Below are 27,774 nucleotides of genomic sequence, written 5' to 3' on the forward strand. Positions count from 1 at the left end.
TTGTGTTGTTCGGGAGATGCTACGCGTATGTGTGTGTACCTCCGTATCAAGAAGCATTTGAGCATGAAGAGATCAGAAAAAATCATAATTCAAGATCTGACAAAAAATCCACCAGAACTTGGAAATGGGGAGACATTTCCAAAACGTTCAGCCAGGTTGCTGTGCCTTACTTTGCCAGCAGACCTCCCGCCTAGCAGCAGCCTTTCACCCGCATGGCGTACTGGTGAGACCTTCGCGCAGTGCCACCTCAGTCGCCTGCCTCGGTACCGTGACTAACGTCGCGCTTTGGCGGGTCGCCCCCGCCTCAGGAGTGAGGCCCGAGAGCCCACGGCAGGGCGCGCTGCCTTCCCGCCGCGCTGTCCAGGCCGTGCCGACCGGTGCCACCGCCCGCCCCCCGCTCCTCACTCCCCCGGCGGCTCTGGGGCACCTGCGAGGAGGCGCCCGCGGGAAACCCGCCCTGGGAAACCCGCCCTGGGCAGCCCGCTCCCGCCCGCCCTCCCGCTCCAGATGCGGGGCAGGACTTCACCTATCTCAGGCCACGCAGCTTTACACTCTCTTCGGCCGCTCACGGCCCAGTCGGTGTCCTGCCCCGGCGGGCGATGAGGGAAAGGCCGCCCCTGCCCCCCGGGGCCGCCATTTCCCTCAGGGCTTTCCCGCCCCTTCCCCTGAGGCGCCGCGAGGGAGCGCTCGCGGGAGGCAGGGCGGGGGCGCCCCCCGCCGCTCACGGCCTAGCTCCGCCCTGGCGGCTCTGCACCTCCTTTCGCGGGCGGCGGCGCCGGGGCGGTGAGTTGTGGCGGCGCGGGGCGGAGGTGGAGGCGCAGGCGCTGTCCTCAGGGCCTCTCTCTGCCGGGGGCCTGCGGGGGAGCGGCCCCGGGGCGGGCTGGGCCGGGCCGGGCCGGGCCGCGCCGGCTGCCAGCCTGAGCTGGGGGTGGCGGGTGGCGGCGTTTGTTGGCCCTCGGAGCGGCCGGGGGCCCGGCGAGCGCGGAGTGCGAACGTGTGGCGGCGTCCCGCGGCCGGCCCCCTCCCTCCTGCTGAACGCGGCGCAGTCGGTGAGGGCGGGGGGTTTGCTGGTGCCCGGCAGTTTCTGGCCTTTCAGACTTTGCGCTGCGAAGGCGGAGTGCTTCAGGCTGAAAATACGTGTGGGTGGAGGGGGTCAGTGAACGCGTGAGTGCGATATGAAGTGGCTAAATGGCAAAGCTGCAGCATGGGGGGAACAAGTGACAAAAACCGCCACAACCTCATCCCTCTCCTCATTCTAGACGGTAAAATTTATTTCTCCATGCTCAGTTTTCTCTGTTCCATGTAGATTATGGAAGAAGAAACGACAAAATGTTTACTACTGTGACAAATCCTTTGCATACAACAGTTTTTAAGTTCAGTGTCCTTAATAAGAATACCCAACTTCCCTGAGTCCAGCAATTTTAGCAACAGTTCTCTTGGCTTGGCATGTCGTTTATTACTTCTAGATGGTAGGAAAAAAGTTTTGGAGGGGCCTCGTTAAGATGGCACCCTTTCCTTCTGTAAAGTGTTCATCCTCTAGACCCATAGAAGAGACAGTCTTTCCAAGGATTCACAAAGTTTGGCTGAGATGTAACAGTTTCCAGGTTTGTGTATCCAACAAATACTAAACACAACACAAATCTAACAGGGATTATATTTATATTATTGTGGTGGCTGATGGGCTTGCAGTGTTTCTAGTAACGTTTATCACTGAGACTGCACAGTAAAATGAGACTACTTGCTACATGGAAAAAATGCGGCAGCTTACAGGGTCTGACCATAAGTCTTTCAAGCTCAAATGCATTGTTTTTATAGAGGTGGTATAACTGAAGCTCAAAAATGAAGGGACAGCAGTATTTGGCCTTTAGTTTCAAAGGGAAAAAAAATCAATTCATTACAAACATGTAACTTTTCATAAAATGCCCCGGTGGTACAGCAGCATCTGAGGTCAGGGTACTGTATGACCAGGAGGCTGGCAGCTGTGCAGGGAGCAGAAGAGCCTGCAACTCAGAGGTTTATGTGCTGGATTGGTACAGCATGAACTAAATGATTGTTAGTACAAAGATGTATTCATAGAGTTCCCACAACAAAGTCTGACTATATCTTCCAGTCTAGTTTAAATCGCCAAATCTGAATTTAAACCAGATTAGCAACCAGAATATGTCTTCCTCCCAGCCCCGCTAAAAAACATTTACTGTGTTGACCTTTCTGGTAGCCTTCCTTGCTTCTCACTCCCCTGCAAAAATAGGAAGCTGCAGGAGTAGTCATTCAAAATCCTTTTTTCCCTAACGTTAATTTTCCTGTTTTCTCTGTAAGCATGCAAGCGTGAATTCTAGGAGGACTGACTACGAGTTAAAGCATGAATGCTTCAGAGCACTGAAAATTAGAATGGGATGAAAAGTATTCCTTACTGTTAATTCCTGAGTTTAACAGACACGACTCTTGGCCAAAAAGCCGTACCTGGTTCCAAGATTGAAAAAAATATATTAATCAGACTAAGAAAGAAAAAATCAATACCTTTTCATTCCCCCCCACAAAGACCAGTGCATTTTCTGTGTTTGAAGAACGTTACAATTTTTCAAGAGAGTTGAAACAGGGCTTGCAGTACCTCTGTAGCTGCCTAGTACTGTATAACTTCCCTGAGCTGCAAGAAACTTTCTATCTTGATGGGAAAAACTGACCTTAGGACATAAAACATCTCATTGATGTCTTAGACATACTTGGTCATTGCCAAAACACATACAAAGGTAATAATTAAGTGTGCACTCATCCTAAAAGTAACAGTAAATAATTCTCTTGAGCCTGTGATATATATTAATGTGTCATATACAATTATAGTGGGAATGTGTGTGTTTGGGGGGAAAAGAAAAGAGTAGGTCTTGCTTTTTTTTTGAGATCAGTGTGGGAGAGTATCTGGTTATATTAAGGAGGCCTTTGCCTTTACTCCCTAGAGTAGCGTAGATGAAAGTACTCAGTGTTACAGAAGAGAGAAAGAGGTATTTTTAGAAAGAAAGTCATAAAAGTATTTTATAGGAGGCTTTCCCATTTAGTGGCTAGTAGTCTTGTCTCGAGTGCTCTTGAGTCTGAACAAATGCTGTTCAGCTTTCGCTGGAAAAGTGTCACAAAGATTGAAATGTAGTGGGACAAATGTTACATGCTAGTGCCTTGACTTTCCCTACTGAGGCTGTCCAGCAAAGTGTTGTTGCCTATGTTCCTCATGAAGTTTTCACAATTTGTACATTTATGTGGTGTTAAAGGTGGATATCATTTTTTACTCCAGGTATTTTAGGTACCTGCAGAGATCGACCACGCCACAGTGATCAGGTCTGCTGCTCCTCATGCTATGTTGTTGTTTTGCATGATTGCCTTTTGTCACATAACGGCTTGTCAAATAACACACTCAGCGCAGCATGGCACTAATGCTGCAAGTCTTTACAATTGTTAATAATTTTTCTTAAAAAAGTTGCAATTTTGCATGCAAGGTTTGCAAGTTTTTTATTTCATTTTGCTACTCCTCAATACAAAATGAAACGGGCAAAGATATGCATGTTTGTCCCTCTGTGCTAGCTACTGCAAGTGTTCACAGTGTGCTGCAAGAGTAACCCCGTCTCTGGTCTGACCCTGAGAGAACAGCGCTATTGTTATAGTCACATTTTAAGATAGTATCACTATATTACATAAGTAGTTTTTATAAGCATATACAAGGAGAGAAATAGAGGCCTTCACAATCTTTTTGCTTTTACGTAGTTATTATCAAACATTATGTCAAATGAGCTAAGTGCTGTTATTAAAAGTAACTTAAAATGTATTTACAGATCTTTTTAAACAGATATATTTATTTTGTGTCTTTCAGAGTATCTGCTGACTAGAGTCAAAGATTTAATTGCTGTTTAGTTTGGCTAGTCCTCAGGCCAGTAGAGCTGAGGAAATCACCGGTGTTTCTTCTTGTAAAGGAAGCATCAATGAGTTGTATACTTGCAGATTGCTAAATGCAGTGGGATTACACGGATATCATTGAGGGTCTAATTGAGTTAGCTACAACTCAGTACTGTGTGAGAAAGACCTCAATTTCAGAATTGAGGTTGAGTATGTAGCACTGGAATAAGAGAAAGGCAAAATCAACACACTTTCAAAACTTAACTCATTCAATGAAGCATTCTTAAAAGGGAGTATTGGTTGACTTTTTCTATTAGTTTACATTGATAGTGTAAAAAACACTTTCTTGTTGGACTAAATCCATTTTTCTTAATGAAAAAATAATATTTTGCTTTGATATTGAATTACCTTCTCTACTTCTATCTGCAAGGCTTGCATGGTATTATTTTAACAGGCAATGGCATGCCTTTGTTTCTAGTACAAATAGCGTAGTTTTTTCTTTCTTTTTTGTTTTCTTCCCATTTTCAGGTGGCAAAGTCTGGGGGGAAGCAAGGGTTATCTATTCTTTAATGAGCAGACCATGGAAAACAAAGTTAGTAATTATACTGCTGTGGCTATGTGTTTCTAACATAGGTCTATGGGTTGCATGTTTTTCTCTTTCTAGTCATTTTGACTGACAATGTTATCCAAGATATATGTTTAAAAATACATTCTAGAAGTAGTTGCCTGAAGTACCATCTCCTACTTCTTTTTTATAGTTATTGATTATCAGGGCACATTTTCTCCAATCAGTGAATGATCTGTTACTCCACACAGAACGTCCTTTCTAGCTGTCTGTTTTCTGCCGTGGTAGATATTTGATGTTTGCCAAGTCACTGTGGCAAAACTTGATAGAGTTATATAAAGTGCGTAGGCCTGCCTCTCCAGTGTGACTGGTGATCTTAATTATCTCAGTTTCAGAATACCTGATTTGAAACACTTGAGAATGGAGACCAGGTCTAAAGCTGTGTGACTTTTTAAAAATGGGGCTCTTTTTATTCTGTCTAAATTGGCAACTGTAATAGCAATTTTTATTACAGAAACACATTTTCATGACAATTCCAACAGAAACTTTGAACCTTGAATTGCATTTAGTCTTAGTTATCATTCAAGGAAAAGAAGATCAGTGCTGTCAAATACAGGAAACCTTCCTTCTAAACATCCAGAAACATTTTGCAGCCCTGTCGGTTAAAAAGTTTCATCCTCTATGCTTGCAAATGTGATAAGGTAATAATTTACTAGAACGTATTTTAATGAAACAAAGTCACTGAAGGGAAGAGAAGGGGATCTTATCTTGTAAAATTGTTTAGTGGTGTGTAGAAACTCATTCCTGGAATCTGAAGGTTTTTTTCAGGTCATTTACTTATTACGCAGGCATGCTTTTTGCTTCACGAAGCTTCTGTTGCCTTGGCATTAGGACATACCAACTACGAACAGATTTGCTTTCCAGATCCATCAAACTTTCAGCCTCTGCAGTAAGTATTCCTTCAGCTTCATAGATAAAACTACTTTGTGCAATATTTTAGATATGCACTAATTTTGCAATGTTGCCAATATATATGCATTAGCTGTGTTTTCTTTATTTCTTGTTACATTGATCCAAACATTCAATATCGAGAACAAAGTAAGATATTTGAATCAGTCAAATATTTTACCATGCTAGTGTAACAATTTGGTGATTATTGCTTTGTGTATTCTTTTCAGTCTTTAAAGTCACATCTAGCACATATCAGGCCAGAAGGATTGCCTAGTTGTTAGGGCACTAGAACTTCAGATACAGGAGACAGGTTCAATCTCAGCTTTATCACAGACTTTTGGTAAGAGAATTTCTTTGTATCTTGGTTTTCCTTTAATGAAATGAGAGTAGTGATGCTTCTTGATGCTGCAATAACAAGGGGTATATAAGTACCTCAAACTTAATTTTATACAGAATCTTCTCAGTTTCCCAGCTTTACTACTTATAAGATTGTGTAGCTTCATTTTAAGTCTTCCAGTTTTGTTGAGAGAATACAGAGCTTTGCAATATGGGAGGTGGTTGGAGGTCACAGTCTGCATTGCGTATAGAACACTGGAATGTAAATTGTGTTCCCAGGTCAGAACAGGAGTTCATCTAGTCAGTAACTTGGTCAACCAAGGCACATGTCAGATCCTTCAAAACTGATGTTCGAACCATTATACTGAACAGTTGTAGCATATTTTGCCCATATCACAAGTTTCTTTTAGCGTGCAAGCCACTTTGAAGGTCAGCTTTTGCCTGAGTCAATTTTTTATATGCTGTAAGTACTTGCATTCTGCTTAATGGAGTTGGATATTCTCACTGAATGTGCCGAAATCTAATACTGTTTTTTTTTAATTTTCTTAAGATATTTGCTTCAGTTGTAGCTTTTGACATTGAACTCCACAATTTAATTATGCACCATGTAAAAGTATTTGCTTCTATCATTATTAAACATATTGCCATTCAATTTAATCACAAGTTTCTTTGTATTAGGAAGAAAGATAAATATGAGCAGCCACTGACTTTCTATCAGGTGGTTTCCCTGATAGAAAGTGTTAGGGAAAGCAGGAGGTCAGAGTTAGAGCTTGATGAGGACATATCTCTCCTGCTTAACACCAATCTTAAACTCATGGGAATCCTAGCCCTGTACCTAGAAATGGCTTGCAGATTATCAAGTGATGACATAACTGGGCTAAAAGAAAAAAGAGTCTTAAGAATTTTCATGATCTTCTGGAAGAAAGAATGCTAATTAAGGTATCATTTTAAAATGTCAGTTAATTGGTTGGCTTTCTCAAAGTAATAAGGTGGACCTGAGCCCCACTGTAAGCTGAATCTGTGAAAACTTGAAAGCTAATGCAGGTCCAGCTGTTCTGTTCTAAAACTAGTTTCAAGGCACAAGAAAAAATAAATAGGAAGACTTGAATCATTAAATATTTAAACTTAAAATAGCATGAGAGCTGTAAGGTGAAGACTTATTTTACTTGTCAATACATTTTTAGCTAGAGAAGGTTACTTAATGTAGGTTTACATTATAGTTAATTATAAAAGCCATGCAGTTGCTAAGCCGTTCGCTTTTAACAAATTGAAACAATTTCAAGAAGAGCTGGTCAATGGAACGAATTTACCCATGGCAGGATACAGAGTTCTCATTATTAACTGGAAAGATTCAAGGTGAGAAGTCTTATTTCTTTTGATATGGGAGGTAGTCTAGCATGTGAAAAAAGATATGTGTGTGGGGCTCAGTCTAAGTAGTACCTGTGCTATTTGTATTTATATAGTACAGCCAAACATTAATCATATTTATCAAGACATACACTGTAAAATTGGATTAATCTTCTAAACTATATGTGTGTTTTTAAATAGATGCAGTACAGATTATCTAGTCAGAACTCCTTCCTAACTCTGTCTTGTTCTGTGTCAAGAAGTACAACTTCATCTGTCTAGTTATCTTAATGCTTTTCTTCCTGAGGACAAATAAAAGGTGTCCTGTGCTCAATTCCTCTCGTGTTTGAGTCTCACAGATGAGGTCAGAATAAGATCTATAGAGAAGACATATGAGCAGAGAAGGATCTGTTTAATTTTATAGCTTCCCATTCTTCAAATCATTATGTATATGGTAGCTTCATTACTTTAAACAGGTTGAGTGCAAACATGTGCCTGCATAATATTTCTACTATGAGTCATTCCCATTGATTCAAAGTTGAAACTTGGAGTGTAATGGTAACACAGACGTTTTCTTCTCAGAGTATGGTAGCTAGAGTATGGTTTTTGAATCTTTGAGACAATAGCAATAGCTAGCAGTGGTAAATGTCACTAAAATCAGTAGTCTGACTCAGAAACAGGAGTGTCTCGAGTACTGAGGGACTATGTAATTCCTATGTAATTTTTTTCCAGTATCAAAGTGGTTTACAAAGATAGAAATGGGCTTGCACTTTTTTGTTTGCACATAGAAATAAATCTGTTTTTTTCCCTAACTTTCTTTTCTCTTTTTAGCTTAAAAATACCACAACTATCAATAAGTTTTTCTCTGCCTTTATAGAGAGTACTCATTGAAAGTCTATTCTAAAGCAGTTTTCCAAGACCTTAATTGAGGTCTGAATATACAGCAAAAACATGTTCTAATGTGGTTTTGCTGTGCTGTAAGTTAATACTTTAAAGTTTTAAAAGTCTGAATGAAAATAGGAAATGTCTGTTCTATTTTCCTCTCAGCCATCAATTTAACAAATAAAATTACATTGAAAATGCGTGCTTTCCAAACTGGATTGAGCAGGAATTAGGCTAGAAATAACACAGTCTTTAAGTTGTTAGTGTATCATAGAAAGGAAAAAGAATGTATGTACCCTATTTTTTTCTTTTTAGGTCATCTTTTAAAGCTATTGAGCTAAATTACGCCCCTGCTCCATCCTTGCTGAAAGTTCAGTGGCTTTAGATAATGATGAATGAGAATTTAGGACGTTTTTGTGTATTTTCTTCTTAGTCTGAATTCAAGCTTTTATAGAAGCTTTAATGAAAGAACATGTCTATAATTTTGTGTAACTACTGAACTCAGCTGGCAATGGTATATTTGAGAAAGCATGAAGGAGGGTTTGTCATGCAGAATCCAACAATACAGTACTTTGTCTTTCTTAACAAAACCCTTCTGTCTGTATATTTTGATCTTGCAGACAATGGCCTTCAGACACAAAAACACAAGACGGATTGAAGGCCTTGATAGCAATGTGTGGTAAGTAAAAGGAAAATATCTGCAAATTTCAGAAAATGTCTTTGGCCAATGTATTTTCTTTCCAAATTGATAACTATTGCCAATAAGAAGGTACATAGCATTTGCTATCTCTGCTGAAATATATTTCGCACTTGCTTAGTAGCAGTGAACCAAATTCTGTTAAAGGTGTGAAGTAATTCTTATTCTTGAGCTTTAAATATTAGGCTTGGGCTTCTCTTCATCTAGTAAACCACATAAGATAACACTTGGACATGGTAGTATAGCTGACTTCCAAATTTCAATGTTAATTTTGTTGAGTAACGTATTTCAATTATGCTTGATTTGTGTTTACCAAATGAGTCAGATTCCTTTTTAAAGCTATTATACTTGTCTTTATTATTTAGCTCATTATTTTTAATACACTTTTTTCTAGGTATTAAATTGGTCTTAAAGCAATATTGCCATCACTGGTAAATATGGCATTTTGTTACTTGGCGAAAACACTGTTTTGGGCTTACATTAGTTGTATGTATAGATGTGTATATAGACACACAAGGTGTTTTGGTCATCCAGCCTCAAACTCATTTTTAGCAATTTGTATTCATTTTTGACAGAACTGTGATGCTATGTGGGGTTTTTTTTGGTTTGTTTGGTTTTTTTTTTTTGATTTTGTTAACATTTGGGTAGTGAGGAAAGGGTAAAATGCAAAGCTTACCTGTGAAGGGAGGAAAAAAAAAATGTTCAAGAATCCTAATGTTCATATCTGGCAGGCTATTAGGAACAGTTAACGAACAGCCTGAAACAGTCTGTTGCCTAAAATAACAAAAAAAAAAATTATAGCACTCTGAGGTGACTGCATGGTTTAAATGACGCCTTCACTTGACAGAATCTGGCCTTTAAATCATTTAATGTGCCTGTTATAATTAGGTCTACTTCATTTTGCAAAGAGGGTAGCGTTTCATTTCTGCCCATATCAGAGTTACTGTGTGTTTGCGTGTGTGCACGTCTGAGCACAGTTCTGCTGGCAGAAAAGTTATTCTATGGATGCAGAAAGTCAGCCTTTTATTTGGTTCCTTCTGACTCTTGTGGTTACTTATCACTGTCCCAGCCGCCACCTGTCCATGGGAGCACTCTACTTAAACCTGTTTCCACTGCTGTGAATTTGGCAAAGTGAAATACTTTTTTTGCCTTTTAATGTTAATGAAGGAAAAGATAATTTTATCTGGTATGTTAACTTTAAGATGTTTTTTGCCTTTAGGGTTGAATTTACAAAGGTGGCAGCAGATCCCTCAATTGTTAATCTTGGTCAAGGCCTTCCCGATATATCCCCTCCCAGCTATGTTAAAGAAGAACTGGCAAAGGCAGCAGCAGTTGACAGACTGAACCAGTACACACGAGGCTTTGTAAGTACTGTGGAACTTAAGGACCCAAGTTCAGTGGAGAACGTGTCACAGGGAAAAAAATTGACTTTGCTTTAAATTAGTTTTATCTGTAGGCCATACTGTTTATGTCTCAAAATAAGTTGATTGAGTAGCCTTATCTGTGACTAATGAACATCCTCTTTGTAGGCTTCTTTAAGGCAGAATCCTTCAGCAAGAGCAAAATGATAGAGCACATGTGGGATAGGTTGTCTTTGAAGAGTGTAAATTATACATTTACCTATGATTTTGGTCAGTGTAAACATGAATCAGATAGGATAATGGTAGAATGAGAAAGACATACTTGATACCACCTGAGACAGCACCTCTAGGATCAAGCAAAGATTCGCCCAGAACATTTAGTAGATTTCAGTGGAGATTAGGAAGTGATGAAAACAGTAAGTTTTTGCCCCTGGAAGATAGTCACTACCCATTCTGTAAGTTTGCTTGCAGAGTTTATGTCTTGAGGTGGGTGTGAGTGTGTGGCATCTATCATTGTCCAAGGCAGGATATTCAAGTGGACCATTGGTGTTTTAGTATGACTGCTTCCTTGTTTGGTTTGTCTTTCTTTTATTTTGTGGTAAAGATAAACCATATTGCCCAACTGAGAATCATGTGTCAGGATTGCTACAAGACCCTAAGGAGTCTATCTAATATTTTACTAGATGACCATGTTATGCAACAGTGATAGAAAAACATTGTATAGCCACGTAGGCCAGCAATTGCGTTGGTAGTTGTGATATCATTATGTATATATTCCAGCGTAACTTTTTGCCTATTCTTTGAGAATCTGCATGCGTTAGAACTGATGGGGAGCGGCAGTGGCCCGCAGCTCCCTAAAGGAGAAGCTATCACAGCGAGCAGGGTGGAGGCCTCACCAGCCAGGGCCCAGTCCCACAGTACCTGAGCAGGCCAGGCCCAGAGATGGTGGCTGAGGTCAGCGCAGATCACCAGGCAAGCTTGTGGTGGTGAGGTGGGCCTGAGGTTGAGCCAGGAAGTCAATCCACAGGTCAGGCCTGGCAATGCTGACCATGGTTGGACATAACCCAGTGATCACTGGACAGGTCCAGGGTGACAAGGCAGGTGTAAGGTCAAGCCACAAAATCAATCTACAGGAAGGGGCCAGGTTCAACAGGGTCTATGACCAGGTACAGGCATGGCTGTAATTGAATTGCAGACCAGCAACCCTACTGCATAGCACTTAAATGAAGCCCCTGGACTAGGGGCACAGTTCTAGGTAGAGGCCCCAGGTGAGTCTAGTTAGGGCCATTGAGGCCTGTTAGGGCACTTGGGGCCCTGGCAAGAACAGAAAGGAAAAAAAATCCCCAGTGAATGTAGTGTCACTCCATCCCTCTCTAGGTCACTTTGTTTAATCACCTATACCTGTATGCAAATAGTCTCTGCAAGTATGAGAGAGAGAGTTATATAAAAACCTCTCTTTCTATGTATATATGTAAACTTGAAAGTATAAAGCAATTATTTAGTGTTGGACACACACAAAAGATGGCTGGGATTTACTGAACTTCTGGGCTAGGCATTAGTATGTTCATCACCCACAATAAGGCACCTGAAAAATCTTTGCTCACCGGGCAAATAGGTTTTGGAGGACCCTTGGCACACGGGGAAAGGTTACAGAGAGAATAGAGGCTACAGTCTACCTTGCAGCAAATATTCACAGACTGATTCTCTAAACCAATTTGCAAATCAAGCATAAATATCATTTCCAAATGCATGCAAGTATTCAATATTTACTTCTGTCACTTTGTTCTTTATTTCGAAATAGTTTGATAATTCCCATGATAATGATGAATGTTTGCAGATATATTGTACTGTAGATAGTAATTAATGAGGAATTTTTACCAATATTCCCATCTTCAGCCTTTGCACTTCCTCTACAAACTTCTGCACTGCTAAGGTTTTTGAGCACAAGTATTTGTGGTAGCAAATATGGAAGGGATGAGTATGGATGATGCACATCCATCTGATAATTGAGACATTGTCTCAGCTTGCTGTGGCACTTGGACCTCTCATTGACTGTGGGGCTATGGCCTGTTGTGACCCAACGTGACTTGGGTGGTGCAGCATTCCTGTGTAGCTGACACACTCATGGCAAGAAATGGCTGTCATTTGAATCAACAATGACTTGTAAGCCTTAATTTATGGTAATGTTCTTGTTTACAGAAGGGTTCATGATTTTATGCCTTGTGTGTAGAGGTACAATGTTCAATATTTTAGAAAAGGATTTTTGTTACATAGTTGCATTTTCTCATTGAACTGTTGTCTATTTCTACCAAGTATCCAAAAAGAAAAAGGATTTTCACAGCAGGAAACCTGTAGTCTTCCTGAGTAAACAGAATGGTGACTTCTTATTTCCATATTGTATATGATCTTTGCTGCATGCTTGTTTTCTTGTTCTTTGCACATTTTGAGAAGAGTGTGTTAACCGCGACGTCCCTGTAGGGAACATAAATGGTGAATGGTGCTCTGAGACTGGGGATATGACGGTAGGAATCATCATTCTGATCACAAGTGCTGTTTATCAGCAGTATATAAACAGAACAAAAGATTTACCTTGCACCAAATACTTCTGGTTGAACGATAAGGAAAGAAAACAGAATAGAAGCTTTACATGGGAATATGAGCAGGTGGGAAAGAGACTTTAAATGGGGTGAGGATGAATTGGTGTCAGAGAATTCCCTTCTCTTCTCCTGTGTTTTGTCCTAGCTCTCCTGTAGGCTATCTGGAGCTATTCTGAAATGTGATAATAAGGTAGAAATTAAAAAGTGTCAGATATATAAAAAGAATTTCTTAGTAGATACAAATAAATTGGAACCACTTTTTTTCCCCTAACGTGCAAAAACTTTAAACCATGCTGCCTGTTAACAGCCATTAACACTGAGGGGTCATCTCGTATTTTTCTATTTCAAAATGTATTATTTTTGATATATGTGGAAAAAACCCCAGACATAGGCTTTGCAGAGGAACGCACCAATCAGTTGCATTTGTTTGCTTCAAACAGGGACATCCATCGCTGGTGAAAGCCTTGTCTCAAGTGTATGAGAGGGTTTGTGGAAGAAAGATTGATCCTCTCACAGATATCCTGGTGACCGTGGGAGCTTATGGATCTCTCTTTAGTACAATACAGGCATTAATTGAAGAGGGAGACGAAGTAAGTTTTTGTTTGAAATATTCACATATACTCACTGAAATGAGAATTTGCCAGTTGTTTATTTGTCTACTTTTGTTAGTTAATGTTGGGGCTTCTTTCTGATCTCCTTTAATTTCATTTGTTACAGTTGCACACCTGAGTTACAGTTTCAGAAGCTGTGATCAGGAGACTATCCTTTGGATGTCTTCCTATCATTCACCAACTTACAAACCTCTTTCTTTCACACTTATGGTACCTGTAGCAGTTTCTTTATCACTATTACTGTTAGGAGACACAATATACACTGATTACTTATTTGAGAAAACTTGTGGGCTGTTGTCTGCAACAGAAGACTAAGGGTGGTGTGAATTATTGTTGGTGTTTGAATAACCTTTGTGTATCAAGTTCTGGACCATTGCATGGTAGCAGCATACCAGAAAAGCAGCAAAGTCCTTTAAAGAAAGAATTGTTAATTTACTGTACTAGCTGTGACGATTCATCCCTTTGCTACTGATGTCTGCCTTTTTAACAATGATATTAAAAGTTATTTAGAGGGGTTATTTGTATCTGTAGTGGACAAAACTTTTTGTGTTGTCATGCATTTGGCTTTCAGTGTTTTGTTGGTTTCACTTGTATAATGTATTCTCATGTGTATCTTCCTTTTCTGTAGCTCTGATAATTAATTTCTCTTTTTTTATAACAGTTCTCTGCTATTAGCCTTTGGGTGTTCTTTTGTTTTCCTATTATCTAGCCTCTACGCAATTTTCCTTGAATTTGTCCTCTTTTTCTACCTGAAAATTTTCTTCTGATTGAATTTGAGGCCTTAAGCCATTCTTTTGGGATTTCTGGATACTTGGAAATCCCAGAATTTCATGGACGGAATTAGGGCAGCTGTGCTGTGGTTCAAAAATTTGCTGTTGCTGTCTCTGGTCTTTGCATCTTTGCCTTGCACCTTTAAAGCTCTGTGCAGGAACCAAACATTCCTAATATTATATCTTAATAGTTGTAATGTCTAACTATAGAAGAACAGCCTGTGTGTGTTGTCAAAAATGAGTAATGCTTATCATACTTATACTGAGGACATTGTTATGTGATGTTCTAAAAGGAGGAATATTCTGCAATGTTAGATCAGGATGGAGAGCCAGAAACATTCTCAAGTTATACCACCAAAGTACATCTGGAAATACGATGGTATCATGCGTGGTAAATTCTCTATTTCTGATACTAATGATTGTAATTTCAGGTAATAATAGTAGAGCCGTTTTATGACTGTTACGAACCGATGGTGAAGATGGCGGGTGCAAAGCCTATTTTTATCCCACTGAGATATGTGAGTAGCTTTAAAAAAAATATTTATCATATAAAGTTTCTCATCCATACTCAATACAGTTTGATGAACACCTTCTAGGTGATGCTCTTCCGTATAGTTTTTCATAATATCCAATTATATAAAAATGGGATAGATTGCTATAGTGTAAGTCTGAGACAATAATAATCCAAAGCAGACAGAATATTTTATTAGTGTTGGAGGATGTGGGACAATATTTCTCATTTACTTTAATTTGTGCATTCTGAAAGCTGACCAAAATTCCTTTTTTTGATATCATCAGAAAACGTTTTCAGTGCAAATAAGGCAAGGAGGATAACATATCTCTGCAATTTCTGTATCTGCTGGTTTTCAAAAGATTTGGTTTCTGATCTCTTCAACAACTCCTACAATGACAGAATATAATTTCTTTTTCAAAATCTGCTTACTAAAGAAGGGGCGATCATGCAGTAGACATATTTGCCATACATCCTGGAATTACGGTTTCTTTTATTGGTAAAAAGAAATAATTTTGGTATGGGTTAATTTTCAGATTGGTACTGCTGGCATTATGCTGGCAGCTTGCAAGGATTGTTCCGGATGCAAAGTGTCGATCCTGTTATTGTTGCCTTGGGTGACTGGCAGCCTTGCGTGGGGAGGGCTGAGGGGCTCTTTAGGCAGGACTGTTCCATGAACACCATGAAATCAGAACAACACAGTGACAAAACCTCTAGGACTGCAGTGGGAGTAGGTGAGACTGTTCCTCTGGGTGCCCGCCTTCTAGGAACGTTTTGAATGACAGAGTTCCTCCAAGTATTTTCTGTTTCACACCCTTGTTTTTGGTCTGGCCCTCTTCCAGTAACGTGCAGGTGTCAGAAAGTTAGTGTGGACAAGCTCTTTGTTTTCTGCAGCAACTGTCCCAAACTTCTGTTATCCTTGTGTAATACCACAGCAACTTCAGAGCCTCAGTGGTGCAAATTTTTAACTGTTTGACCATTTTCATATGGACAAGGAGGGAGGAAAAGACCTTGAATCTCTTCAGTGGTGATCAATCTTTCCAGCCAAGTATGCACACACTTGTTCTAGTGTCTGGGAAGGCCATAAACTCTCCTGTCATGTGACTGGGCTTCCTGCATTACACACTATTATATAATCGGCACGTGTGGAACCAGATCCTGGAAACCAGTTCCTGGGGAGTCTTTAAGACGGACAGTGGCCAGGAGAGGACAGCCCCTGTCATAATAATTTACCTTGCTCTTAGCCTCCCTGCCTGTTCCTAGAAGTGCCTTCTACCAGGAGAGCAGGACAGATTAGATAGGTTGTTCAAGTATGGTTATTAGCGTCTGAGTGTGGTAAGCTGGGCATCTCTGTTTTGGATGTAACATGTTGTATTCAAGCAATGCATAAATTTATTTGATTTTTTTTAGAAAAATTATGGAAACTCTGCATCTAGTGCTGACTGGGTCTTAGAACCTGCTGAACTTGCAAATAAATTTAATTCCAAAACAAAAGCGATTATTCTGAATACCCCCCACAACCCTACAGGCAAGGTAAGAGTCCTGCTTTAACATTACTGTAATTTCAGAGTATGCCTTAAATGCTATGATTAATGCATTGTCCCCTACTTTCTTGTGTCCTAGGTGTTTACCAGAGAAGAGCTCCAGGTAATAGCTGATCTCTGTATTAAACACGATACCCTGTGCATCAGTGACGAGGTGTATGAATGGCTGGTGTACAAAGGAAAGAAACACATTAAAATAGGTACTGATTTTTTCTGGTATCTTAGAAGTGGTTGTGGAATGATGTTGTAAACGTGCCTCTCAGAGATAATGGTTGCTGCAAGGAGCTCAAACGTCAAGCTTTGACTATTTGACAATGTTTAGGCTCTAAGGAGGAGAGCCCCCCCTTTTCTGAAAATATTTTAAAGAATAATTTCCAAATAGAATTTCCAAAAGCTCTTAAGTGACTTTGGAGCAGATATCCATAAAAACAGTGGGACTGATGCTCATAAATCAGTTATGATCAACTGAACATCCCATCCTTATTCAGTTACTTTGTTGGCTGTGACAAGTATAACTGCCGTTCATGTATATTGGACTGTGCTTTGCTGAAGAACTAATAGAAGGAACAGGAATTAAAACTTCCTTCTCAAAGCATTGTAGAGATAATCAATGAGGGAAATGCATAATGAGAAACACAATTATTTTTGCGCCACTACTTATAAAAAGAGAAAAAAAAGTATAAAGGTTAGTAGGAGATAGTGCATGAACACTGTCCCTCCAAAGTGCAGAGACAGTGTTAAACATTGAATTCAGTTAAGTAAGTTGCTGCATAGGTGGTGTGAAAGCGTGCTGAAGTCTTCAGGCAGCATTGCTACAGGGGTAAAGCACCATTGCAAGAACAAACCAGAAAACCAAATATGATGTTATGTCCCAGTTCCTCTTGTTTTGCTTCTAAATGACTTTGCAATACTTATTAGCTCAGCTACACAGTTGCTGATCATACAGCTGCAGTACATTGATAGCATTGGCCATGCATAGGCTATGAGTCTTTTTTGAAAGTGGCCTAATTTCATGGGTGTTGTGGTGCCTTGATAGTGATACTTTTTTGAAGACCTTCAGACATGGAAGAAGGGCGAACACTTTGCGTACGTTCATGTGATAGTAATCTGAGTCAGTGCATCCTAACAAGTTACCACAGTAACTGATCATGTGTGGCTTATCTTGTCCAAGTTGCCAAGTAAAATGAGTTAAATCAAAGCTTTCTTCATGAGCTCCAAGCACTCATGTTGTCAGCTATGCTTTGTCTTAGTGGACAGGTGGTGAATTCTTAAGACATAGTAACTCTATTGTTTGTTAGTGTCAGTATTGTCATTTTAATGTTTCAAACCAAAACATTTCCAGTTGAACAAAAGGCATTCTGTAGTTTAGCATAAAATGTAAAAATACCATGTACTGATAATGCAAGTTAAAGCCTGGACAGTTAGTCAGCTAGGTTTAGGTACATATTCTCTAACAAATCGCATGATACCATCTTTTGCCTTTAGTATTAAAATGACTATAAAACCTTCAGGGTAACACTGTAAAGAGTAACATTATTTCAGTAAAAGGAACAAGATCTGCTCTTTTCAACTTAAGTTTCTTAGATTTTTTTTTTAAATCTGGAAAAGATAATACAAGAAAAAAATGAATGTGTTACTTCACTATTTAAAAACTCTTATGTTTCGATATTAACTTCTACGTATTCCATCAAATGCAGTGACACTTTTTTTGTGAGAGATGCAAAATGGATATTGCTTCAATTTACAGGATCTGGTGGTGGTTCCTTAACGCAATTTAACAGGGGTTGCTAGCCACAGATCATAAATTGAGTACAGTCTTTGTGCTGTCACTGAAGCAGTTTTCTGTAGTGTAGAGCACTTCATCATGTTTCTCATCATTTTCTGACTTCCGTAAAACCGTAGACCTCCTCTAAGTAATGATTAGGGTTGCACTGGCAGATATAGAGATTGTGTCTCATAACTGAGGACTCTGAACAAGCCTCTCAATGAGCTGAAAGCCATCCCAGGTAACAGGCTTATTATATGTGTTAGTGTGCACTTCATTAGTTTTTAAATTGTAGTCAGTCTTGGTTAGGGTGTCATATAATGATGTTGCCATATGGCACGTTGGAATTTTCTTCTCTATTTAAACCTTGCTGCTTGTAAAAGCGATAGAGCTGCTTCTTCCCCTGTGCCCTTTTGCTGCTGCTATTGTTTGAAATGCTGTTACATTCCGTCTCCAAGGTTGAATTCCTATGACTATGTGGGAAACTGCCCCTCGCTAGAGGGCATTAGCTTTGAAATTCAATTCTTTTTGCAGTCTGTCAGAGCTGGTTTGGTTGCCTTTAGGAAGTGATCTATACTCTTGACCTAGCTAGCTAGAAGATGCATCTGTTCAAACTGCCTTTTTGTTTTCAAGGTCACAGAGCAGTTGAGTGAATATGGATGGGCTAATAGGAATGAGTTTCTTTCCTGCTGTTTTATTTCTCTTCTTGGCAAGTGTGCTCAAAAAAATACAATACATGTTTTCAAATATCTGCAAAGACTTATACCATGTCTAATGCAGATAACTGCTGCAAAAACTTCCTTATGTGATTCAGTGGTTTTATTTGGAAAATCATTGTTCATTGGTCTCCCTAAAGAGGGGATTTAACAATTGACAGATTCATTGGTAGTGGTTCTAGTGTACAAATGAGGTGGAGCCGGACGTTGTTTGCCACTGCAATTGCAGTAGAGGTATGACCTTGTCTAACTTTGTGTCAGACTTAAGTGTGTATTGATTTATCTGTTTCTGTTGAAAATTAATTAAGTTAAAGAGTCCAAATAGAGCTCCCCTGAAGCAGTGTACAGAAAAAAATTTGCAAACTACAGGAAGAGACCTTTGCTCCATCATCTCCTTGGAAAGGAAACAAAGGATTTTGGTCTCCTACCAGATACAAATACAGAGACAGAGATAGGCCTCCATGCATCCCTTAATCCTTGCAGACATCCTTAGCTTAGCTGCTATGGTCAATCAGGCCTAGGCCTGTTCAAATTATTAACAGAATGTAATTTATTTACTCACTCTGCTCGTTTTCTGATTTTTGTGGTGTTCTGGGTTAGAAGTCTTAGTAATTCTTTTCTTTTTCTGATGTCTGAGACAGCCAGTGACACTGAACTGGACAATTCTATTAAATTGGTTTGCAGTGCCTGAGTTAATGTTGTATGTGGTGCTATTATCAGGTATCAGAAATAATGCTGTCTTGAGATGAATGGGTAGCCACTTCTTAGATCATATCTTCCTTACGAATAATTATGCATTTTAGCTGAGGGTAACTAACATGTAGTTTTCACAAACTGCGCCTCTTGTTTTCTGCCTCTTATTTTTCCTTTCATTAATCCTTACCTTCTTTTCATGCCAAAAAGCATTGGCCCATATATCCTTTCTCATTTGTTACAATTGCTATAATTTTACAATATTCTCATTGCTTGCTTAATATGCTGCAATGATATATCATCATACAGCTCTGAGCTAGGGGCAGTACAGTTTTTCTGACTTTATGAAATATGTGAGTGCACCTGTACCCAATTAATTTTATTTTATATACAGCTACGTTGCCAGGTATGTGGGAAAGAACAATAACTATAGGAAGTGCCGGAAAAACATATAGCGTAACTGGCTGGAAGGTAAGAAGAATCAATATAAAAGAGTTCAGTTATATAAATAACAATGCATTTATTACACTAAAAAAGTCTCCATTTTTATGACCTGTCTTTTGAAAGCTTCTGGCAAATCTCCGTGTCTCCAAAACATGAAGATAGCATTCAGTTGGAGCAATTACCTATCTTGAACACCCATGTTTTAATTCTTTTCTTGTCTCTCAATTAGTAAGCTCTTGTGAGAAAACAATACTAAAAAAAATAAACAGTGTGATTTGTTCAAAACCAGTCAAGATTCTTGGAGAAAACATGAATAATATAATATTTTAACTTTCCAGTTTTGTGGTGGTATTTTCAGATTGTAATAATGGTATGTTTTGGAATGGCTTATATTTCTGTAAAATATTTAATGATAATATTTTGCTTGACTTAAATATTTTTGTTTACTTTCTGATATGTATTTTAAACCATTTGGCAAATAAATTCTTCTTCAATACCTGTGTTCAAATGGAACCATGACATATATGATTCACTAGTGAGCTTTGCTTTATGCTCGAACCACCTTTGACACAGAGGCTTATGAGATGGAAAGATTCTAAAACAATTAGGAGTAACATTCCTAATAAATGCTCAGTTTAATTTCTAATCCTTGTTATATGAAAAGTTAAAAGTTTGCTCAGTACCCTATGAGAGACAGGGATAAGCAAAACTATAACTGTTGTCTCGAATCTAGAATTTTTTTAAGGGCGTCATTCAGCAAACTTTGTGTAAACCATCTTTTTTCCGAATTCTTTATCAAAACAAATTCAGTACCAATTCTTAAAACAGGAAAACTTAAGACATTGGCTAATTTTAATTCTTTGTTAATTTTTAGTAACAGCATTGCTGGAAGTATAACATATACATGCTTTCTTCCCTTAGCTTGGTTGGTCTATTGGCCCCCAGAACCTGATTAAGCATTTGCAAGTTGTTCACCAAAATACACTGTATACTTGCCCAACTCCATTGCAGGTAGGTACAGATGGGGCAGAGGAGGTTATTTTCTGGTGTAGAAAAACTGTAGGCCTCACTGTAATAAAACAATAATCAGAACAATGAATTTTTAGTTTTCAAAATACATCTTCTGGGGTGCAAGAAGAGGAGACAAATCAGCTCACCAGACATTTAAAGAAAAAAAAAAATCACAGTCTTGCAGATTCTTTCTTCTTTCACCTACAAACTGCTGCTTCTTGCATAAAACATGACAATCTTAGTTATTTTCCTAGCAAATACAAATAAAAGTTGTTGCAAGAAGGTCTTGTTTTACTGAGCATTACCTCTGTCTACCAGTTTCTAGTCTGCTGTGATACATAATCATCAATAATTTAAACTTAGCTTCAGTTCAGATTGTAAACCCTTGTGTCAAGGACTGTGACTTCTGTATATGATTAGTGCCTAGCCTATAGATTGGCTGCTTTGGGTGTTGCCCAAGCACAAAGTAACAAACAAATTACGTTCTTGGACGTAGCTTGTGTAATTTGTATATGCTAATTTGCTTAATAAGGGCCAGAATCGAAGAAAAATCCATCTGATTTCAGTAGGAAGTGTGTGAGTTTACTGAGTGTCCATGAGTACTCTGAACATTGATTATATTTTCAGGAGGCTTTGGCACAAGCATTTTGGATAGACTATAAACGCATGGATGACCCAGACTGCTATTTTTACTCACTGTCTCGAGAGCTGGAAAGCAAGCGTGATCGGATGGCTCAGCTACTTCAAGAAGCTGGACTAAAGCCTGTCATTCCAGATGGAGGATACTTTATGATTGTTGATGTTTCTACATTAAGTTAGTATGAAGTTTATTAAAAAGGGTGCGGAAAGCAAATATTATAGTTAAGTTCACAATGCAACTTTCATTTTAAACTATATTCTCATTTCATGTTTGGATAATGTTGTCAGAAGTACTAATGGAGACTGAAATTTGCTGTTTGACCTTAACCTGGGAGGTAGATTTTATAAGCTTCAGCAAAGCCTTTGTTTGTGATCCTAACTACTGTCCAGGTTTTGCAAGGCTTTGGCAAGGTTTTTAGGGAGGATAAAGGAGGTGGATAAAAATTTCTATTTTCTAAAGGTCTCCGATTATGAAAAATGTTGAGGGCCAAGCATCTGGCTTAATATCCTGAGTTTTTACCATTTGTACTTTCCCTTTTCTGTTGTTTTTTGTTTGTTTGTTTTTCTTAATCTGAAGTCATACCCTGAAGGCTCTTTGAGGCATTCTGATTTCTAAACACTATAAAATGCTACCAAAATTTACAAAACCTTTTGGAGATTCAGGTTATGGTAACATTGGAGGAATAATTCCCACAGGGGAACATTTTCTAGTGCTGCATTTTTCACTAACTGGTCCTAATGGCACTTGTCATTCACACAGAAATGTTTAAACACAGCTGGACCTTGCAGTGCTACCATGTGTCAGAAAGTTTTAGATACCCCAGTTTCACAGATGAGAAAACTGCAGTTGCAGTGATTATTGCTGTCCATGCAATAAATACACTCTTCAGTACCCTCCACAGCACTGATCCCTCAATAACCCAGACTTGAGGACTTCTTGGCGTACTGCATGGCTTTCTTCCAAGCTACATGTCTGAATTTGCTTTGAATGGAAAGCAAATGCTCAGGTCAGAATGGAATAGTTCAATCTGTTGACCTATTTTAATTGTTATAGTATAATTTTAAAATTATATTTTAAAACAAAAGTATAGATCTTTGTTCTTAAGTATTAACTATAATAAAGTGCTGTTAACGAATGCCTTCCCAATGGAGTCTAGGAAATCTTAGAATGTGTTTGTTTTAAATTTATATTTTTAGATGTTGATCTCTCTGATGTAGATGAGAAACAACCTTATGATTATAAATTTGTCAGATGGATGATAACGTCTAAGGTAAGATGTCTTAGTCATACTCTAGTTTTAGAAATGCTTTTCTATTGAAAATAAGAGCAGTGCAACCATACTTATTAAATAATGTAGTAGAGATACTGCATTCAAAATATTATTTGGTGTTTATAGTAACTGCTAATAATGATGTGGCTAAAATATTGCTAAATATGCTGAAAATGTACCCTGTAGGTTTGTGTATCTTCCCAGCCCTTTTCTTTCAGCCTGCTTAAATGCTAGTTGTAATAATAAGTTCGTTTGAAATGTTTTGTCTAAGAAAAGTAATTTGAATTTAGTTAAGCCTAAGTATTGCATACAAAACTGAACCTTGTCTTTACCTCATATGTTGGGAGGGAGAAATCTAGAAATGGAATAGTAAAATCAACATGTTTAAAACAGATTTTTTTTTTAATACACATATAAAATAAGCAAGTGATATTTCTATTTTTTGTTTCAGAAGCTGTCAGCAATTCCTCTTTCAGCGTTCTGTGGTCCTGAGACAAAAAGGCAGTTTGAAAAATATATACGTTTTTGCTTCATTAAGGTAAATTTGTGTCCTGGGAAGACTTAAGACTCCTAAAAATCAATGCAGTACAGAAATCTGCAAGAGACTGATTGTTACATTTTGCCCAGGATCTCCCGAGTTGGATGGTTTTAGGAACAGAAAGTTAGCTTGGTGTAAAATTCAGCACAAAGTAGCTTCAGCTGTGTTTTTGCTGAGGGACTTTAAACCATAAATGTGGGTTGCAGGGCTAAGAAGGGCAACTGGCAGAAAACAGCTGGGTGGGTAGGCCTTTTTTAGCTTACTCTATTGATTTTTAAAAACATTCTTGACCAGTGGTGACAGTGAAAATGAATGACACAGGTATGCTGTCAGTTAAGGTGAATTCTAGAATCCAGAGCAGAGAATAATTGTATAGCAGAGTGGTATACCCCATGCCCGTTCAGTTTCCAACAACAAAAACAGTGAAAAGGTCACCTTCAAGTTTAGCTCACTTGCCTGAAAATACATAGGGTTTCACACGAGCTCCAAATTACAAAAGAAAACAAAGACACAGGAAGTTATCTTATGTGTTTTTTGTGAATTGGCTGGCTTTTGCCATTTTGTGAGCACCTCTTTTTCACATACTCTTCCTCCTGTTGCATCTGTTTTTCAAATGACTGGAAGACTTTGAGGACAGGCACATAAGCTTTGATAAGCCTGCAGCCCTAAGATGTTTCCCAGTTGTTCTGTAACAGGGTCAGCATAATGGAACATGTGCAACTCCTTAACTGTGCTAATATAAAGATTGGAGCCTTAGCTTGAACCAGTAATGAAGGGGGGTTTCTGCTTGTGTTACTTTGTTCTTTTGATGAGGTATAAAGACTATGATACAAACTGAGCCAGTAACAACCAGGATGCAACTTGCTGGTTGTAAATGTGGCTTGCCCGGGATGAACAGCACTAATCATGTCAAGTTAAAGACTACTTGTATGACTCACCGGGTTGTAGCCAAGCCACACAACTGGCCAGTGGATAGATTACCCGTATTTAGAGGGATTATGTTTAAGTAGTTCACGGCCCAACTTGGTTGCATGGAGATTTAAAAATCCCAACTGTACACATAAAGATCAGGAAAATACGCTAGCATGTCTCCAGTATACAGCTACCAAGTACATCACTGCATAAATGCCAGGCGTTTATGTAAGTATTGCTTTCATTAAATCTGATAGCATGAATGCTGAGAAAATATGTTATCTTTTAAACATACCTGATAAATATTTGCAAGGAATCAGCATCAAATTCTTTGTGTAGTCTAGATTTGTAGCTATAACTGTTAATGAAAAACTGACTGACAGGTATTTACAGGATGCAAGTGAAACTGCCAAATATTGATTTGGGATGATATAATCATGACTGCTACTCTCTTTTTAAGAACTCCATACTTGCAGTAATAGTGATATTCCTTATTTTGCAGAAAGACAGCACACTAGATGCAGCTGAAGTGATCCTGAAGAACTGGAATAAACAGACAGCCTGATTTTTCTTATCAAGTCTTCCATCCGGTATAATTATCTAATAGTAGGGATTTTATTGCAAATTTAAGAACAAATTACTTAGTACAGAATTAATATGACATTGTAAATAACTTTGTGCTGCCACCTGCTGAGAAGTTGAACAATGATTTACTGAAATGTGTGTAATGCAACTTGGAGGTTATTTCCAGTCTTTTCAAAATCATTTACTTTTTTCCTAAAAAAAAAATCTATGGGATTCATTTCTTGTACTGAAAGACAAAAATTTGTAGGAGACTGTGTAAATTAAATACGTGATACAGGTATTTTAAAACTTACAAGAAAAAAGTGGGAGGTGTTTTTGGTATGAGTATAGGAACTAGGGGTGAGACTTAAACATTGTGAAACCCAATAGCCTGCAGTGGAGGAAAATGAAGATATGCCTCATGTTAGGTAATTGCAGTGAGTTTCTACATACATGCCTACCTACCCTGTCCATGCACAAATTGCATCAGTTTAATAAAGTGATTGAGTTAAATCAATACAGTATTTATACTATAGGCAAGAATGAAAAGTGCTAAGTTGCGTAATTACTATTTTATTTTCCCACAATAGTCCTGTGTGCTGTTCTGAAACTGTTCAGTCCTCAATAAAATTATAAAAGTGGCATCTAGAATAGGAATTCTATTTACTTATGTCTATTTATTTATTTATTACCTGGATGAATCTACAAAGCAAAAGAGAAGACTTTGCCTTAGAGGCTCCTTCACAATCAGATGTACAGTGACATGATTAATTCTGTCATCCTTTTCCTTACCATGTTCACAACATTGGTAGCTTCACACCAAACTCATTTCAAACTCTTTAGATCTAGGGGGAGCGTAGAGATGGGCCTAATACCGTGCTGTGGAGCTCAACTCACTTTATTTCAAGCTCAGTTGATAAAGGACTGTTTCAAAAGAGATCAATATGGGGAATTCATTTCTAGTTGCCTCCTACTTCAGTTCTCTGCGATCTTTTCTTCTGTGGATGGGTTTCCCACTAGCAGAAGCAGTCCAGGTAGGTAACCTTTTAAGGCTGTGTGTTATGTTCTCCATGTTGTTTCTATATTCTTCCCACAGGCCTTATGGTGGAAAGCCTGAACAAATTCAATAGCTAGTTTTGCAAATATTTTACTCACTCTTTGAACAAACAGCTGGAATCTTAACTGAATTCCATTAGACTGTGACCATGGGCAGGGCCTAAAAAAAGTACAGGAACTGGACTGTGAGAACAGCTGCTAGGCTTTTTCATTAGTACATCTTGGCCTTGGGCTTTTGGGAGTCCAGTAGCAGGGACTTATGTAGTCTTTGTAGCTGTCTTGCACTGCTGTTCCCCAAATCTCACCAGAAAATGGTTGGCTCGTATTTTTAAGGTGGTGTGTAGTCTTTGTGTAAAAAATCTATTTAGTAATTAAAATGACTTAACTGAAATTTGAGCATGAATTTCATGCGGAAATTCCCACATTAAGTTCCAGCAGGAACTATTTTTTTAAGATAGTAAGTTTCTGTGAAATCTATACTCTATTTTACAAGGACTTTAAAATCTGGTTTTGTAAGTTGCCCTAGGGAGCCGTGCTGTTGCAGTGCAACAGTCTATTGAGCTGCATGATAATTTGGGAAAGGAAAATGTAAAACAGTCTGTCACTTTAATCGAAAAGTAATTTTTTATAAAATTAAGAAAATTTTTCTAGCATAAATACATGTTAAAAACAGGCTTCTATGAAATGTTTGTATGATTGTGTGAATAAAAATCTTCTAATTTCTTAAGCCTCTGAAATGATACAAAAATAATAAAATATTTGAATTTTGGTTTCTTGTCCTTGAAACAGGTGCTTTTCAATGCAATTAAACCTTATGCAAGTAATATTATTTTCATCGCTGTTATACATAAAAAGTTTTAAAGGTCATTGCATCATGCTTTTCTTGAAGATAACAGGTACAGAGCACAATTCTCTAAGTATTTTTAAAACCTTATTTCTATGCTCTAAGATTTTCTGAGATAGCTGGGTTGTTAGCATGTGAGCACATACATAATTGGGTTATGTGGCCTCACAACAGTAGTAAGGTATTAAGGGTTCTTCCATTCACCTCTCTACAGTGTTTTCATTGCTCTGTTAAAAAAAAAAAAAAAGGCAGCACCTCACTGCTTCCAAAAGACTGGATGTAACACGCTTATATTACTCTCATTGGCAAATGGGGCACCCTCTGTAAAATCAGTCTAGAATATGCATGAAAGAAAAATGATACACAGGGCTGAAGAGAAAATTAAGAAAACTATAGCAAAATTTTTTTTCCATTGTTATGTTTGACTGCTTCAAATATCTCATTAATATGCTAATAACTCACCTGCTGAAGCACTAAATTTGAGTTGGGACACAGGTGGCCAATGTTTAAAGATAGCTCTGCACTGTGTGTAGGTGCAGAGCCTTACCCGTGTGTACTGGTTTTGGCTGTGATAGCGTTAATTTTCTTCACAGTTGCTGGTGTGGGGCCATGTTTTGGATTTGTGCTGCAAACAGTGTTGATAATACACATGTTTTTGTTACTGCTGAGCAGCGCTTGCACAGTGTCAAGGCCTTTTCTGCTCCTCAAACTGCCCTGCCAGTGAGTAGGTTGGGGGTGCACAAGAAGTTGGGAGGGGACACAGCGGGGACAGCTGACCCCAACTGACCAAAGGGATATCCCAGACCATATGATGTCTGCTCAGCAATAAAACTGGGGGGGGGCTGATGGGAGGGGCTGCTGCTTGGGCACTGGCTGGGCATCAGTCCGTTGGTGATGAGCAATTGTTTTCATTTGCATCACTTGTCTGTCTTGGGTTTTATTTTCCTCTCTCTTTGTTTTTTCTTCCCCTTTCTTTTCCTTTTTTTTTTTTATTAGTATTTCTTTGTAATTATTAAACTGTTTTTATCTCAATTCACAAGTTTCTTTCTTACTTTTACCCTTCCAATTCTCCCCCCATCCCACCACAGGGTGGGGAGTGAGCAGCTGTGTGGTGCTTAGTTGCCAGATGGGGTTAAACCATTACCCTCATGTTATAGGACCCATTGTATTAGACTTGAGTAGTTTAAATTTCTTTTTTCCTATTTTGTCCAGGTGCTGTAATGAGGTAATCTTTTTGTTTCATCAAATGGCTGAACACATAAGATGCAGAGAT

The 27,774-nt window shown here is 38.6% G+C and overlaps 1 protein-coding gene across 8 annotated transcripts; it reads left to right on the forward strand.

The window, feature by feature from the left end:
* Window positions 1-582: 582 nt before the first annotated feature.
* Window positions 583-27,750, forward strand: KYAT3 (kynurenine aminotransferase 3). 8 transcript variants are annotated; one of them, XR_011048654.1, is made up of 17 exons: window positions 586-783; window positions 3,281-3,324; window positions 5,259-5,390; window positions 8,578-8,636; window positions 9,874-10,018; window positions 13,053-13,202; window positions 14,425-14,511; window positions 15,915-16,037; window positions 16,128-16,248; window positions 19,617-19,693; window positions 20,588-20,677; window positions 21,305-21,491; window positions 22,514-22,587; window positions 23,039-23,125; window positions 24,540-25,635; window positions 26,447-26,553; window positions 27,714-27,750. XR_011048654.1 is itself a non-coding variant. In XM_068406525.1 (16 exons), exons 4-16 carry the CDS (start codon window positions 5,292-5,294, stop codon window positions 24,600-24,602), a joined length of 1,362 nt encoding a protein of 453 aa, XP_068262626.1. In that variant the 5' UTR covers window positions 896-1,049; window positions 3,281-3,324; window positions 4,405-4,468; window positions 5,290-5,291; the 3' UTR covers window positions 24,603-26,384. The 8 variants fall into 8 exon arrangements, 7 of the variants coding, with proteins under 7 accessions (XP_068262622.1, XP_068262621.1, XP_068262623.1 ...); XM_068406525.1 differs by lacking the exons at window positions 586-783; window positions 26,447-26,553; window positions 27,714-27,750 and adding exons at window positions 896-1,049; window positions 4,405-4,468 and having other exon boundaries at window positions 5,290-5,390; window positions 24,540-26,384; XM_068406521.1 differs by lacking the exons at window positions 26,447-26,553; window positions 27,714-27,750 and having other exon boundaries at window positions 583-783; window positions 23,042-23,125; window positions 24,540-26,384.
* Window positions 27,751-27,774: the final 24 nt, after the last annotated feature.

The sequence above is a fragment of the Nyctibius grandis genome, chromosome 8 (assembly GCF_013368605.1).
Source record: "Nyctibius grandis isolate bNycGra1 chromosome 8, bNycGra1.pri, whole genome shotgun sequence".
Classification (NCBI taxonomy): Eukaryota; Metazoa; Chordata; class Aves; order Nyctibiiformes; family Nyctibiidae; genus Nyctibius; species Nyctibius grandis.

What these genes read in the sequence shown, in the direction of transcription:
- KYAT3 (XM_068406520.1), top strand. Translation starts at nt 600, where the DNA reads ATGAGGGAAAGGCCGCCCCTGCCCCCCGGGGCCGCCATTTCCCTCAGG. An exon ending in GGCCTTGATAGCAATGTGTG is followed by an intron (nt 8,637 to 9,873) that starts GTAAGTAAAAGG and finishes TTTTGCCTTTAG; the next exon opens with GGTTGAATTTACAAAGGTGG. An exon ending in CCCACAACCCTACAGGCAAG is followed by an intron (nt 16,038 to 16,127) that starts GTAAGAGTCCTG and finishes CTTGTGTCCTAG; the next exon opens with GTGTTTACCAGAGAAGAGCT.